General features: G+C 30.0%; 1 protein-coding gene across 3 annotated transcripts in view; it reads left to right on the top strand.

The window, feature by feature from the left end:
• Nucleotides 1-14,636, top strand: part of LOC111034411 — a 196,596-nt gene that overhangs the window by 150,212 nt on the left and 31,748 nt on the right. For all 3 annotated transcript variants that reach the window (XM_022315633.1, XM_022315634.1, XM_022315635.1), the window contains one exon: nt 9,156-9,280. In XM_022315633.1, the coding sequence (XP_022171325.1) occupies nt 9,156-9,280 (125 nt within the window). The remainder of the gene's footprint in view (nt 1-9,155; nt 9,281-14,636) is intronic.

Genomic DNA, 14,636 nt, shown 5'->3' with positions numbered 1-14,636 from the left:
GGCAGTGCGCGCACGTGACGGCAAAGTATGCACGTCGTACCTATATAATAATAATATATATATTTCAATCTACTTCAACTCGGGTGGGGCGTACATATATTATATAATATGATATATACATGGATGTGGGTACCCACCACTCGCACACTATTCGAATTCTTTTCGTCTTTCAGACATTAATACAACAACTAAAGACACACACAATATTGTATATAATTTAGATACGACATAAAATATATGATTTCGCACTATATCATCCGTTATTATGACGTGGGTAGGCAACTATAGCGAATCGGATTCGGGAAACCGTGGCGATTAGTTTAGAATAATATTTCACATTCATATGAATTATTTGGCGGGGTTGTTTGCATTCAGATATTTCGACAAAACGATACTACACGGCGTTATGGCGTATTGCAAGACGTATTCTGCTGACAAATATTTTCCGTACGACCGACAAGTGACGATGACCATGTGTCCGGATATTCAATAAACAGCCTTCTATAATAATATTATCAGTTAAATGTATTGCTTTAATTTGAATAAGTTTTCTGAAACTCTTCGGCAAAGCAAAGAGTCATCTTGTGATGGGGTCTCTCTTAGTCGTAAAATCGCAATACTAGACCAGACAGTGATGCCCGACCTCTTTTCTTCGGCGGGACACGAATACAACGTTGCCTTCGTATAGGCCACCGCCAATAGAAGTTGAATATTTAATGGGCCTACTTATTTGCAGAGTTGTACCTATACTTAAATAATTGACAATATTAAGTGTATAATATCCTTATTTTGTTGTACAAGTTATTATATTATTTTATTTATCGTAATACAGTTTTTTTTTTAAATTACTTAATTATCATCATTTTTTATGATCACTTCTAAACTATAAACTTTAGAGTATTTTCAAATAAATATAAAAAAAAAAAAAAGGAGTTGAAGTATATTGGAAATATTTGTATTTTTGTACATTTTGTTCTTACTTTAAAATTGGCCTCGGGCTACTTTTAAGGCTTGAGCTGTAGGCTACGGATTGGGTATAACCTTACTACACTATAGACTAGAAGAAGGGTCACCAAAGAGCTCAAATTATTTGAATTGTGATTTCTATGGTCAATTAAATGAGGGTTTTCGTTACTATTTGTATAATTTTATTTTTTGATTTGGCATTTATTTTCTTTGGTTAAACATGTACTTACATTTCAATTTGATGCTCCCTCCCAAAAACTTCCTGAATTTCTAATGTGGCTCTCCTAAGATATTAATTAGTGTTCCCTGATATAGACAGTATGACTCTTTCACCAGTACTTGTGAGAAATTGAATAAAATGTATGGTTGTCGGAAACTTTGTCACTCGTATTATTTTAGTGGCAACACTTTTACTGAGCACTTAGTTACCGAGACAAAGTTGTTTGAATAGTGTTTACATGTTGGAACATGTTTACGTCGGGATAATTAAACGTGGTTCGAAGAAATTAAGTCGAGTGAAAACTATGTGAGGACACTGTAGGGTTTGAAATCGTATATGAATGCCGAATATTCTAGAACACTTAGTTCGTTATATTATTATAGCGATAGCCATTTGGCGGTGTTCCCATAGGACAAACTATATATTATACGCTGCACACTCTTGAAATGCCGTTGGAAAACCATCGGTATGCCGATGGATTGCTCGAGGATACAAGCATTTTAACGAGTAAATCACACGAGGTTACCCCCAGACGAAGTATTGACTCTGAGCCGACTGATAAAGTTCGAATATCGTCTGAGTAAGAAGACTTAGGGTTAGAGATGATGACTGCTGAAAATAATAGACCTATCTAGCTGGCCTCTCCGGAAGGAGTACTTTGTCAATTTATTTAATCAATCGATATTCATTCATTATGGATGTATTTGAAGAAAAAAAATATAATATTAGCCTGTGATCATTTATGCTTTTCTTTTACCTTCATATTTAAGTGTCTTACTACTACGCCACTAATTTTATTCTATATGTCATACATGTCATACATCTTATGGATAAGTATTTACTATTTAGGGTGATGGGGTAGGGGGCTATCGTATCAGGTGGCACTTGAAGATATTTGTATTCACGATAATTATATGAAATTAATTTTTGCCATGTACGTACCTATAGGTATGCCAAATGAATTGAATTAGTCCAATTAGAATAAAAATGGAAAACAAATTTGGGGGAGACTAACATTGTTTTTCATACAGATATTGGGCACTTATCAGTCTTGCGTTGAAAATATAAAAACTCGTATTTGTCGATATTACTGCACTAACAAAAGTATAAAATTATTCTTAATTCAATATTCACCTCTAAAATAGTTTTAATTTAAAAAAAAATCAGTGGATTGGAGTGTCCAGCCAAGTATGGCTATGAACGCATTGATTGTTTATTGAAATTTAAAAAATATAAAATAATAAATCATAATTGTTTGACGAATTTGTTTTTCCAATTGAATTATAAAAAAAGCATACAAATTATTTGTTTAATACCTATATGTTAAGTACTACCGTTACGACTGGTACTCGTAAAACCGTATGTTTTTTTTCGTTATCTATGCCTGGAATGTTCGAAAATAAAAAAGGACAGTATAATTTTCAAAGCTTTTCATATTTAAATTAAACATTTATTATATTTTACTTTATAATATGATAAACCAACTAAAACGAAACAGATCATTACATTTAATTTGGATTTTATGGGCCTACAAACATATTAATTAATATTATACTATGCAAATACACAAACGAAGTGACAATAATCGATAGAAATGGGTAGTTAATATTTATATAATATTCTGAAAATTGTCATACAACGCGACTTTACTTTATCGTGGTTTAACTTTGATGTTACATTCATCTATATTTATCAAAATTTATCTAGGAATATTATAGTATACAAACTGAAGGATTTCTAAACAATGACTATGGTCGTAGAAGTGGATGTATAATAATTTTAATAATAAAAAATATTGTAACTTATTTATTTCACCGAGTTAAGAACAGTTGTAAATTGTCTAATACTTTGTTTCGAAGTTATTGCCATTTGAAGTTTATCATTTACGGGAATCGGCGAAAGACGAGTGTTGCACGATTGTATATAGCGAGTGCAGACTGCAATCGCCCATAATTCGTGTTGATAATTACGTCACGATCAAAGTGATAACATATTTACACAGTCCATAGATATTGGAATATTGCGCTGTATTGCCATCATAGCCGGTAGGATGAGTGACTACACCCATTACCCGCTTGTTATATACTATATCGTCTATATCAGAAAGTGTACCTGAAATTTAGGTATGCACATGTCTGGTTATCCGTCTACCCATGGATAGGTATCCACCCCACGAACACGAAGGTTTTCGCTTCACTCGCATTGCAGAGGGAGGACTATCCAGCCCCCCTCTTGAGTTCGGTGGCTGAACCGCCATCCAACTCGTGGTCCTAGTGTTTCCGAGACCGAAGCCGGAAATATACACGGCAAAAGCCACACGACATATAATACGACCTAGCTGTGAGCTTCATACAATCGACCGTGTTATCAATTATCTGCACCCATCGTTATGCACCGATTAAACCGGATTACCGTGATAACTGATAAATGATCAACTTCAAATAACTCCGAAACGAAACCCGATGAGCGACAGTTTCCAATTGCCACATTGTTGTTTACTCTGTGACGAAAGTCTAAGTTCCAACGAATTTTTTTTTATAACCTGGGCCTTGGTAAAGTAAACTTGTTCTCACTTTCAAGTGAATCAGTCAGTAATATTTCAAACTCACGTTCATCATTTACCGGAAAGCCACTCCATATAAGTAGATGACTGTCAGTATAAATACATGGCATAATTGCATAAAACGAAGGGCAATTGCATTAATCATCGAAATAAAACCTTGATAAAAAAAAAAAAAAAATAGAAGTTTTTAGAAGACGTAAAACTTATTTACAAAAGGTCTATAGACTTTAAGTATGACTATGTATTAATTAAAAAATCAAAATTTTGAATAAATGCATAATTCAAGCATAAGCATATATGAGAGTGGATTGATCGTGCTTAAAAAGTCACTCCGTGTATGTATTACACGTATTCTACTTAACATACGTATTTAGAAGGATTTTAGGGTGAGGCCAAAGGCCCCGGGGTGCACTTTTTATGGGTATTTTTACATTTATATTTTTTTGTTACATATACTGTAATCTTGTTAGAAAACTTTTTATTTATTGTTCACGTGGTTATTCTTATTTTGCATCTATCGTTTTCCCAATAAATCGAAAACGCTTGTCCCATTGTCATGTTGCTTGATAATAATTAAATATGGTTAATTTTCTTTGTTGAATTTGTCTTTAATCTTTAATTATATAACATTCGTAAAGTATAATTTTTTATTTTTAACATTTTACATTTATAAGGATGGTGGTAGATGTCAAAAAAATAACAGAATAGTGTGAAAATTCTGTATTTTCCTCTTGACTTCTCACTATAGTGTACAATTTAATTATTATATGCAATTCATCATTAACCGTCATATTTTATATATTATAGGTACCAAAAATATTTGAATACATAATATAGATAAATGCAATTAATAATAATAAACCCTTTTAAAATAACCATTTCGATAAACTCACATCGCAAATAGTTATTATAATAATTGTTTTATTTAACACCACAAGAGTCATATATGCTTAGAGTGTATTTAAATTTAATCTATCTAATGGAATAATAAAAAAGTAGTAGAACATTAATTATTAGTTAAGATTTTTTTTTCGCAAAAACGGAAATTAAAAACTTGACTAAATTATGAATGCGCGCGTGTTATACTTTTTTGGCAGTGCGATTGTGTCATTTGTCACTAGGTCAAGGGGAGTTTTTTTTTTCGTATTTATACATGTATTAAATAATTTAATTACTAGTGAAATAGATTGGCCTCATTATGCTGGACGAAATAGTAATAACTAACAGTAGGTATTAGATATACACTAATTTCAAATTGTAATTCCGTGTAACTAATTAATTGACGTTTAACTTTTGTTTCAAAAATTTAAAACATTTTTATTGTACAATATTTTCCAGTTTTAAATTAATTTATCATAAAACCACAATCAAGCATTTATATTTAAATAAATGTAAGACTTCACATATTGTGTTATACTTAATAATTAATTAAATATTAAATTGTACAATATGTTCAATGGTTACAGTAGAATTTATTAATAACATTAATACCTCTACAATACTCTTACAGATTTGTTTTTTTTTTTTTTTAATAATTACAACGACTCAATGCAATGATAGGTTATGCTCATAATTTATACCGACAATTTGAACCAAATAATTCAAAATATTAATTGTTTAAACACTTTATATAACATTTTTGAGATTTATTCAATAATCCATCCACTATAACGTAGTTAATCCTTTTAATCCATACTGTTTAATGACAAAAAATAGTTTATTATTATTAAAATGCAATTACAAATATTTAGTCTTAATTCACAAAGCATAAAATATATCAATTTTTTATCCTTGTTTAAAAATTTCAAATGATATATTTTTTGATATTAATTGTCTTACTTCTTTTTAAATTTTAAATATATTATAAGAAATATTGTAGTGTACAACATTTGGTGAGAGCTTGAAGCTCCGATTTCGGAATTTCATCAGTTTTGCAAAGTTTGAGTCTCCAATTTCTACAAGTTTAATATAAAAGTATAGCCAATGTTTTAATTTTTAAATGAAGTTTCTTATTCCACTGTTAGAACTGAATTGTTTGAAAATAAACATTCAAACCCTAAAAAGGAAATCTAATTTTAAGTATATTGATAATATTTGTTGATAGTTAAAGTATAGTTTTGGATCTTGTGCCATCTTCGTTTGTTTGTGTTCTCTGAATTCTTTATTCTTTACTTTTGTTTTTTTCTTATTAAAATAGATTAATTGTATTTTTATTTTAAACTTTCACTTATTCATAGCTCAGCCGTGCAATGCCAAAACACAGTAACCGACATTTTTATCAAAAATAACTTTAATTATATAATAATTTTAGAATTTGTTTTTGAAATATTTTGTAAAAATGCATGTTGGATTTTCCCATTCAATTTTATTTGAAATCACACAATTATTTCAAGAGTTATCACACTTCGAGCACACAACAACTACAAAGTGTTAAGCTTAAATTATAATACAAAAACAATTATCCTTCAAAATGAAAAATAGATCTTTATGAAATGGGTACTGCTAAGGTAAATTTGTATATAAATTACAAAAAGGGCTCAGGGTAGTGGAAACCCCCTAGACCATCACCCCCCCTTTTCTATATCTACACAACTGGTTTCTCGTATATGCGCTCTTACTGCCTCGAACCCGACTTGTAATATACCTATTGAATATGAATAAGACATTGAGCATAAAACGTCATAAATACATAAACAAATCACTACTAATTCAAATTTTTTTATATTCAATAAATAATTATTTTAGCAAACAACACCATAACAATAAAAATAATAGTACGTATTTGTAAAATACGTTGAAGCATGACTATGTAGGTAATATTATTTAAAAGGCTATAAATATATTTTTTTTAGCTTAGACAGTCACGTAATTATTAACAGTGGCTCGTTTTAGTCACTAAAAGCATATACTGTACTTTAATATATTACAAACGTCTACGAATTCGCCGTGACGTATTGTTTCCAATTAAATGTTTTAAATGTATTAAGGGAATGCATGCGTTTAATGTCTATATTATGTGAAGTTTCGATTAAATCGTTAATTAACTCGGTCTTGCAGTCGCTCCGAGTTTTAAATAATAAAATTACGCCTACCGACGGCTGTAATTAATCATTCAACGTAACAATATATACTTATTGTTTTAATATGCAGTCTGGAGATATGAATGCGTATAGGGTTTGACGTAACTATTCCATTCGTTGTCGGTTTTTAAAACGAAATACCACGCAGAGTCCAGATAATCAGAGTAAATTAAAAATCAACTATATATGTGTGTCTGCAGTTATATAATAATAATAATATATTATGGTACTTGGTGTTTGGCACCAAAAACAACGGAGGACGAAATTCGATTTTCGAAACTGTTGTCGCGTATAATAATTGTTCCAAATCGACCGTGTTGATGAAACTTTTCTTTATTTCCTATATAATACACACGAAAGCACAGTAAAAACATATAAATATAGGTATAATACGTCGTTGGTTGAACGATTCGATTGTTTCTTCTGTGCGACTCGCACACAATGGTCTAAAAATTATTATCGGCTTGGCGAGGAGTTCCGTGCGTCGTTTATAAATGGCCAAATCTAGAGTTTCATACCTACAAAATATCTGTGCGAAATGTTAAAATACAAAATTCCGATAAATTACGGAAGGACAAACACATGATAAACATACATCACAGCCGACACAAACCTCGGTGTCTGCAAAGGTCGGTGGATACAGGCTCAACAACCTGGCGTTTAAAACGTTACAACGCCAATTTTTGTCGATAGAGTTATGACCTTCCTATAATATTATAGTTTGATAATAAATTGACTTTGTGCCAACATATAAAATACCCAACAACGTTCGTGATAAATTTTCATTTAGTGAAAATATCGAAATGAAATACAAATCGAACAAAGCACCGAAAGACATCGATTGGGACACCTATTTTACACTTTTCCCACCATGTTTTTGATGTGATAATTATTTTCGTTTATCATGTACACTGTCTATATTATGGCACAAAGGAAAACGTATAATAGTACAAAGCTCGTTGGCCATTAGGTCCTACTGTAAAAACAACATACGACCAACGAGTGTAATGCCGGCACAGTGTAATTTAATTTTTATTTCATTAGTTCATTAGTTCATTAGATAACTGCACGATATTATAATATGGTACAAGAATATTCGTGTATGGCCTATGGACAATCATAAAAATAAGTATCAATGAGAAATATTTGTAGGGCGACTAAATGACGGTCGAGTAAGCGACAAGACGAATTAATAGTGTGGAATAAAATAAATCGGAGCAGAAAAGGTTCCCATCACTATCTATCGAAGTAAAGTTTTAGAAACGAACCAACATTTGTACTATCGTCCCCTCGAAATCTATATCCAAATCCACAGCAAACGCTTTTATTAAAAGTTACTCGAATAAAAAAAATCAATGTAGGTACAAACAAAGAGAAGTTATTATTTACCGACCTAATATTTTCGACCCAACGCTTTTCCGAATATGCGTGGTATGTTAAAATAATTTTTTCCTCGAACATCGCCTATATTGGACTTACAAAATTATTATTGTTATTACTCAACTTATAAGACGATGCAGACGTACCTTAAAACCATGTGAATTGGATTATTGTGATATAAATACCTAATTTATATAAGAAATACTGAAGATGAAAATTTTATACATTTTACAAGGTTTTTGATTGAGATGAAATGTCAATTGCCGATTAATACCTTGAACATTGAAAACCAAGCGAAATATGTTTTTTGACTCCAGTATAATAAATAATAGTTGTAACAATTGAATTTTTTAAGTATGGGTATATAAGTATAGTTTTTTAAACCACGATAAATTAATAACGAAACACCCTTTAGAGAAATCATTATTTTACTTTTAAATATCGAATTTCGTCATAATTTCAACTCTAAACGCTCATTAGAAATGCATGTGGTTTTAAGTTAAACTTTTTTTTTTAATTACAGTAAGAAAAACTTACGAACTCTATACTTATTACAAAGCCTTAGGTATTAAAATTAAAAAAAGAATTTAGTTTTTCCCGATTATTTTTAAATGAAGCCAGTACTGGTAAATTTATCGCTTTTGAACTACTAAAATTATATTTTTATAAATATTAAAAATATGAATTCTGAAGTGCCGTAAATTAATATTTGTCTTGTCATATTATTCATGTAAAATGTACATAATAAAATATATATTGTCATCGACGTTTATTTGCTTTTTTTTAAAAAGGTTGCCTTATCTTATTTTAGATTAGTGAAAAAAAAAAAAAATAATAATATCATAACATGTGGTACTATTGAAAGCGTTTTGCTAATTACTTGTGTGATAACTGATAATGTTAATTTTGTCGGTTGATATGATTGTTTTACTCGATCTGTTTACAGGTGGTGCACTCCGTTGGTCAGCATCAGCCTGTGCCTTATGTTGGCGGGATGTGTTTTTTCTTTCAGCGGTCATTTCTACAAGGACCAGAAGACACTGATCGCATCGTCTTTGCACACGTTAGCCGGTAAGTAAAAATAAACTAAAATATATTTCACAGTGACTACTAATTGCACATAGTCGTATGGTTGTAGTTTATTGTGCACTATGTATTGTGTGTGCGGCGCGATGTTACAATGCTGCTCGGAAATAACAATGGATTATTCTACTCTAAGTATTAAGCTCGGTGGAATTTTACGAGAAGCGCAGAATATAGATTATAATACTATTGTTATTTTCAATTGCAGACAACTTGACAATAGTCCACCGCTTAACGATTTAAGTGATTAGAGAAAAATAGAATATATAGTTATACGGTATACTATCTACCTACAGTTATATTAGATAGACAACAAAAAAAAGGCCATAAATATACTACGATAACGTGGTAAGAAATACAAATATTATAGTATTATACTGTTGTTGTAATATTAGTGTGGATTTATTTTCAAATATATTCCCATCGTATTCAATCTGAGAACATTGAATTTCCTCAAGTCTATACCTACGTGTTTTAAATATAAAAAGATCTAATATTATGACGATGCACGGTCGCATAAAATCATATTATTGTTCTACACAAAATGTCTAGACATGTAAATAATATATTAAACTCGTTATGTAAAGTTGTTTACATTTATGAAATATAATGAGCGACATTCGACTCTGCTGTATATCAAGAAATTTTCAACGTTAAGTACAATTTATTTAAGAAAGTGATTTTAATTTTTTTTTTTTCAGTATAATCGTTTACATTGAAATAAAATATTATATTTGATACTTAAGTACTTCGCATCGCATCCAGACGATGCCTGTGAAAGGTGTATAATGTTGTTTTGCCATTTTGCACACTGTAAATTTAAATCATTTAAAGTGTCCGTCCATTATTTCTATGAAGTTCGTCTGACTTTTCAATGATTTAAGACATACTTCAATTATTTTATTTTGAGAATTGTGGATACTTAATCTGTATTTGTTTTCATAAATATAAAATGTATGTAACAAATCTTTTTTACAAGATAAAGAATATTAAACTGTAAATATATAGCCGATTGACTTAAATAAGTTAAGAATGGTTTTTGATATAACTTTTGCTGTCTGCACACACCTATTGAGTATTATTGGTTCGTAAAAATGTTGCATTGTGATGACCCGGGTTGTAAATTCGGACATTCGAATAATTTAATAAAATCATAATATTTTACTAAGTATAAAGTACCGTGATCGTCTCATAGTCACTAAACATCAGTTACAGGCTACAAAATAGTGATTTATATAATTCTCTATGAAATTTTAGACATTTATTTATTATAAAATATACGTTTTTCACATTTTTCGAGTGTTAAAAATAAAATGAAATAGTACTTAATAAACCTTTCTAGCAATTTAAAAAAGTTAATTTTGTAGATAAAAATAAATTGAAATGAAAACAAATACTGCCATTATAATAATTATTTATTCGAACAGCCTTGCGTATGTTATACTCACAAGGTGGGCAGTTAAATTTTGCAAATCAACTGTGTGTGTGAGTAAAAAATGTGTATTCATATAATTAACTTTTATAAATAATTCTGTGTTAATCTTATAATTGTGTGCTATGTCTCGAGTAAAAGATATTTTAAGTTAAGTTCTAATAACCCTGTTTAAATGTATTATTGCACAAATTATGCGTGATAAAACAACAATACACAATAACACTATACAATTTAATAGTAATTAGTATGTGTAATGCATTAAGCTGTACATTACTAAGACAATTAACGCTAATACTTTGTCAGTCATGTCTGTTTCAGTTTAAAATTTAAAATATACAAAGGTTTTATAATAGTAATAATAGTAATATAGGTATTCCTTTATAGATCGAGGGCGGACCACACAGAGAGTTATGTATACATATATTTTGGGCCCTATTTCCGTGGCCCACCCTGAATATACTCAATGACCGTATATAATAATACACAATATTATTTATTGTGAATTTATTCCACCACCGATATTATTACAGAACTGTGATTTGTAAAATAGTATATAGTTGAACATAATATATGATTCATGATCGATATTATATTGAACAATATCATCAGTTACTGATGATCAGTATACATTTCGTCAATTTATATTCCAAATCAAAAATAACCTTACAGCCTTTTTTTTTCTTCGAGGTAATCAACATTGTATTTGATCTGTAGAAATGTTGGTTTGTTTCGACATTTGGAAAAATGAACAACAAATTACGTAAACTGTCAAAATAGAAAATTTATTTTCCATTATTTTGAATTTATAATCATAATATAATAACACATAATAATATGATATTTGTTGTAAATGTAAGGTTTTTAATATATTATGATTTATAATCAATTTCAATAAATAATTTTTACAAAACGACTTACAAAGTATCACATTTTTATGTTAAATTGTAAATGTTAATGTTCGTTTATAAAAGTTCCATAAATAGTTTAAATTTAAAATAGTATGCAAATTGAATTCTTGAATAATAATGAAAATTCCAATTTAATTATAACTGAAAAATATTATATGCCTCGGAGCTTGCAGTAAAAATTCAAAATATATCAAGTTAATATATTAATCTAGTTCCAGCGCTGTGATGGAATCAACATTTGATTTTTTTTTCATATTATTATATTGTTATTTTACGTCTACATTATTGTAAGCATAATAGCCACTCATCGTCTAACATGGCGTACCTAACTCTCGGTGCAAAGCCATCACTATGTTGTCGGCAAGATGCCTCAATTTGTGAAAGGTTATAACCTATAGTATGGTATAGTTCTTCTTTCGATTCGCGATCGTTTGCCCGTATTAAAATCAAATTAAAAATGTATGTAGTATTGCATGAGCCCGTATGGTTTTGTTCGGTCGGTTAGGACTTACCTTAGTCGTATAAAGTGCATATATATATGTGCATACCATAAAACGTATCAGTCTATTGCTGGATTGGATTTCGGGTAGTTTGAGCGGAAAATAAAAGTAGACCGTCCGAAATGACAAATGCAACAGTGTCGATAAATTACGTTTGCCTATCCGTGGCCGAGAGGAAATGGATCAATCGTGAAGCGCGTCTATGCTCGTTGTTTGGTAAAGAATGTTAAGTTCATGACATTAGTCTTTGCGGGTAAGTGGATTAAAAAGCAACAACAAAAAAAAAAAAAGAAAAAAGCGCAGAACGATAAAATTGCAATTACCCGGACTTGTTTGCAATAACTTTCAACACTTCTTCATAAGTCGTATACACGCGGGGTACGATTTCAAACCCGGTAGATATAATGCAATATAGGTACACGGCAATTGGTTTTTCTAGCTTTACCAGTGTTTTCTTAAAAAAAAAAAATTGAAAAAAAACTCTTAATTAGCGTTTGGGTCCCCGGAGAGAGTAATAATAATTTTAAAAACAATTCGGTCATACCTTTTTATTTTTTTACCCGAGGCTCCTCACTTAGTCCACGTTTGTTTGTCGGAAAGGACTAATGACTTTGCCGGATAAACGAGAGGTAATTTTTCTCGGACAACCTACTTAATAAAAACGATGTTTAAAAACAGTTGTAGAGAGACACGGAGATAAAAAAAAAAAATAAAAACATGTAACTCAAAGATCCGAGTAGCGTATAATATACAGATAAAATGATACGAATACAATTATTCGGTTGTACTTAGTGTACTATCATTTACCTATTATAATTTTTATAATTAATGTATTACATTTTGTTGTACATCTAGAAGATAGTTTTTTCAGCGAATACTAAAATTATAAAGAAGAATAAAAAGTTAACGAAAACATCCGCCTTGCAAGACTATTTATAATAATATATTCTCCAAATAAATCAACTCACACACACACATTTAATATGTATTGTGAGTGAGTGAGTGTGTGTGTGTGTATTATATATAAGTATACATTATACATCGGTAAAGTAGAATAGGGAGATTTTCGTTGCAGTACATTAAACCCCCAAACGCAGACTAACAAAACTACAAAAGCCTTTCTAAATTGAAAAGTATTTTCTGTTGTTGAGCTTAGCGCATAACTTGTGTACGAAATTGGCAAATCTCTATACATAAAAATAAAAATGTTAATGTTCATTTTATGGCGTTCACAAAGTTAATTTTCATATCGGAAATAAAATGAATTATTCTTTTTTTTATTGAAATGTTTACAAATACCTGCTATACAATATTAAACTTAATACGAAAGCAAACATTGACATTTTTCAATGCAATTAAACTTTGTCATTAATTGTTTTTTAAATCATTATTCCAATAAAATTATTTATACTATATTGTTTTATAATTAAGTTATTAGTTTATCGGGGTGTTAAAAAAAAAAAAAAATTAAAAAATTAGTTCAAAAACAATATAGGTATAGTATTCATACACAAACATAATATTATTATTGCGTTGTATTCGTGTGTTGTTGCGTATTAATCCATTCATAAATCATAATACTATAATAATATATGTACTTATAGTTTAATATATTCTATAGCACACCCAAAATGTGGTTACTGTGATTTTTAATACCGTTGCAAAAAGTTGAGTACACTTTACGGTGATTTTAAATATACGTTCAATAAACAGTCATAAATCATAATAAATTTTAATCCCTAAATAGAAGAAAACTCAACAGATCCGTTATATTTGATGGACGTGCATCTTGAGAGTTGAGGATAATACAAATTATAAATCTAGCCATGTTTGTTTTTTACTCTTACCTACTGAATATCTTTAACTGTCCCGATCATGCACATTGATCAACTGATATTATATTCATGCTCATAACTAACGTTCAAAAATTAAAAACCCAACTAGATAACACAAACTATATTCTTGCCTTTGAGGCCCCCGCAAATTATATCATTTTTTCACTAAAACAACCTCAACGACTGACAAATAAAAGGTACTTCTAGTGATTTGATGTTAAGATTAACAACGAAAATGTGTTCTATTGAACTCAAATTTGCTACGTCGTATGTTTGTGAGACAACACTTGCCGTCTTCTTAACACTATCATATTATCTGCTATCCTGAAGTACCATCCATACAGTGACCTTATTTCGACTACAGCTCAGACAGTTGTTCCATGTCAGCGCTCAACGGTCTACAGTAAGTTATAATTATTAAGCAACTCGAAACGGTGCAATTGAAATACCGAATTATTAAATGATTAATAATAACCGAACAACAAGTTACGAATCTATACGATATTATTAAATCACATATGGCAACAGCAAAAATATGCGAAACCTAGTCTAACCTCGTTGGTTACTCCGACTAACAACAAAGGAGAAATAATCAAAACTACTTTTCACATCATATTGTTTTCCATTAAACTATCTAAAAATTGATCTGATATAAGGTACCGATTA

The sequence above is a fragment of the Myzus persicae genome, unplaced genomic scaffold (genome assembly GCF_001856785.1).
Source record: "Myzus persicae strain clone G006 unplaced genomic scaffold, MPER_G0061.0, whole genome shotgun sequence".
In the NCBI taxonomy this organism is placed as follows: Eukaryota; Metazoa; Arthropoda; class Insecta; order Hemiptera; family Aphididae; genus Myzus; species Myzus persicae.
Note: the sequence above shows the minus strand (reverse complement) of the source record. Positions and strands in the feature narration are given on the sequence as shown.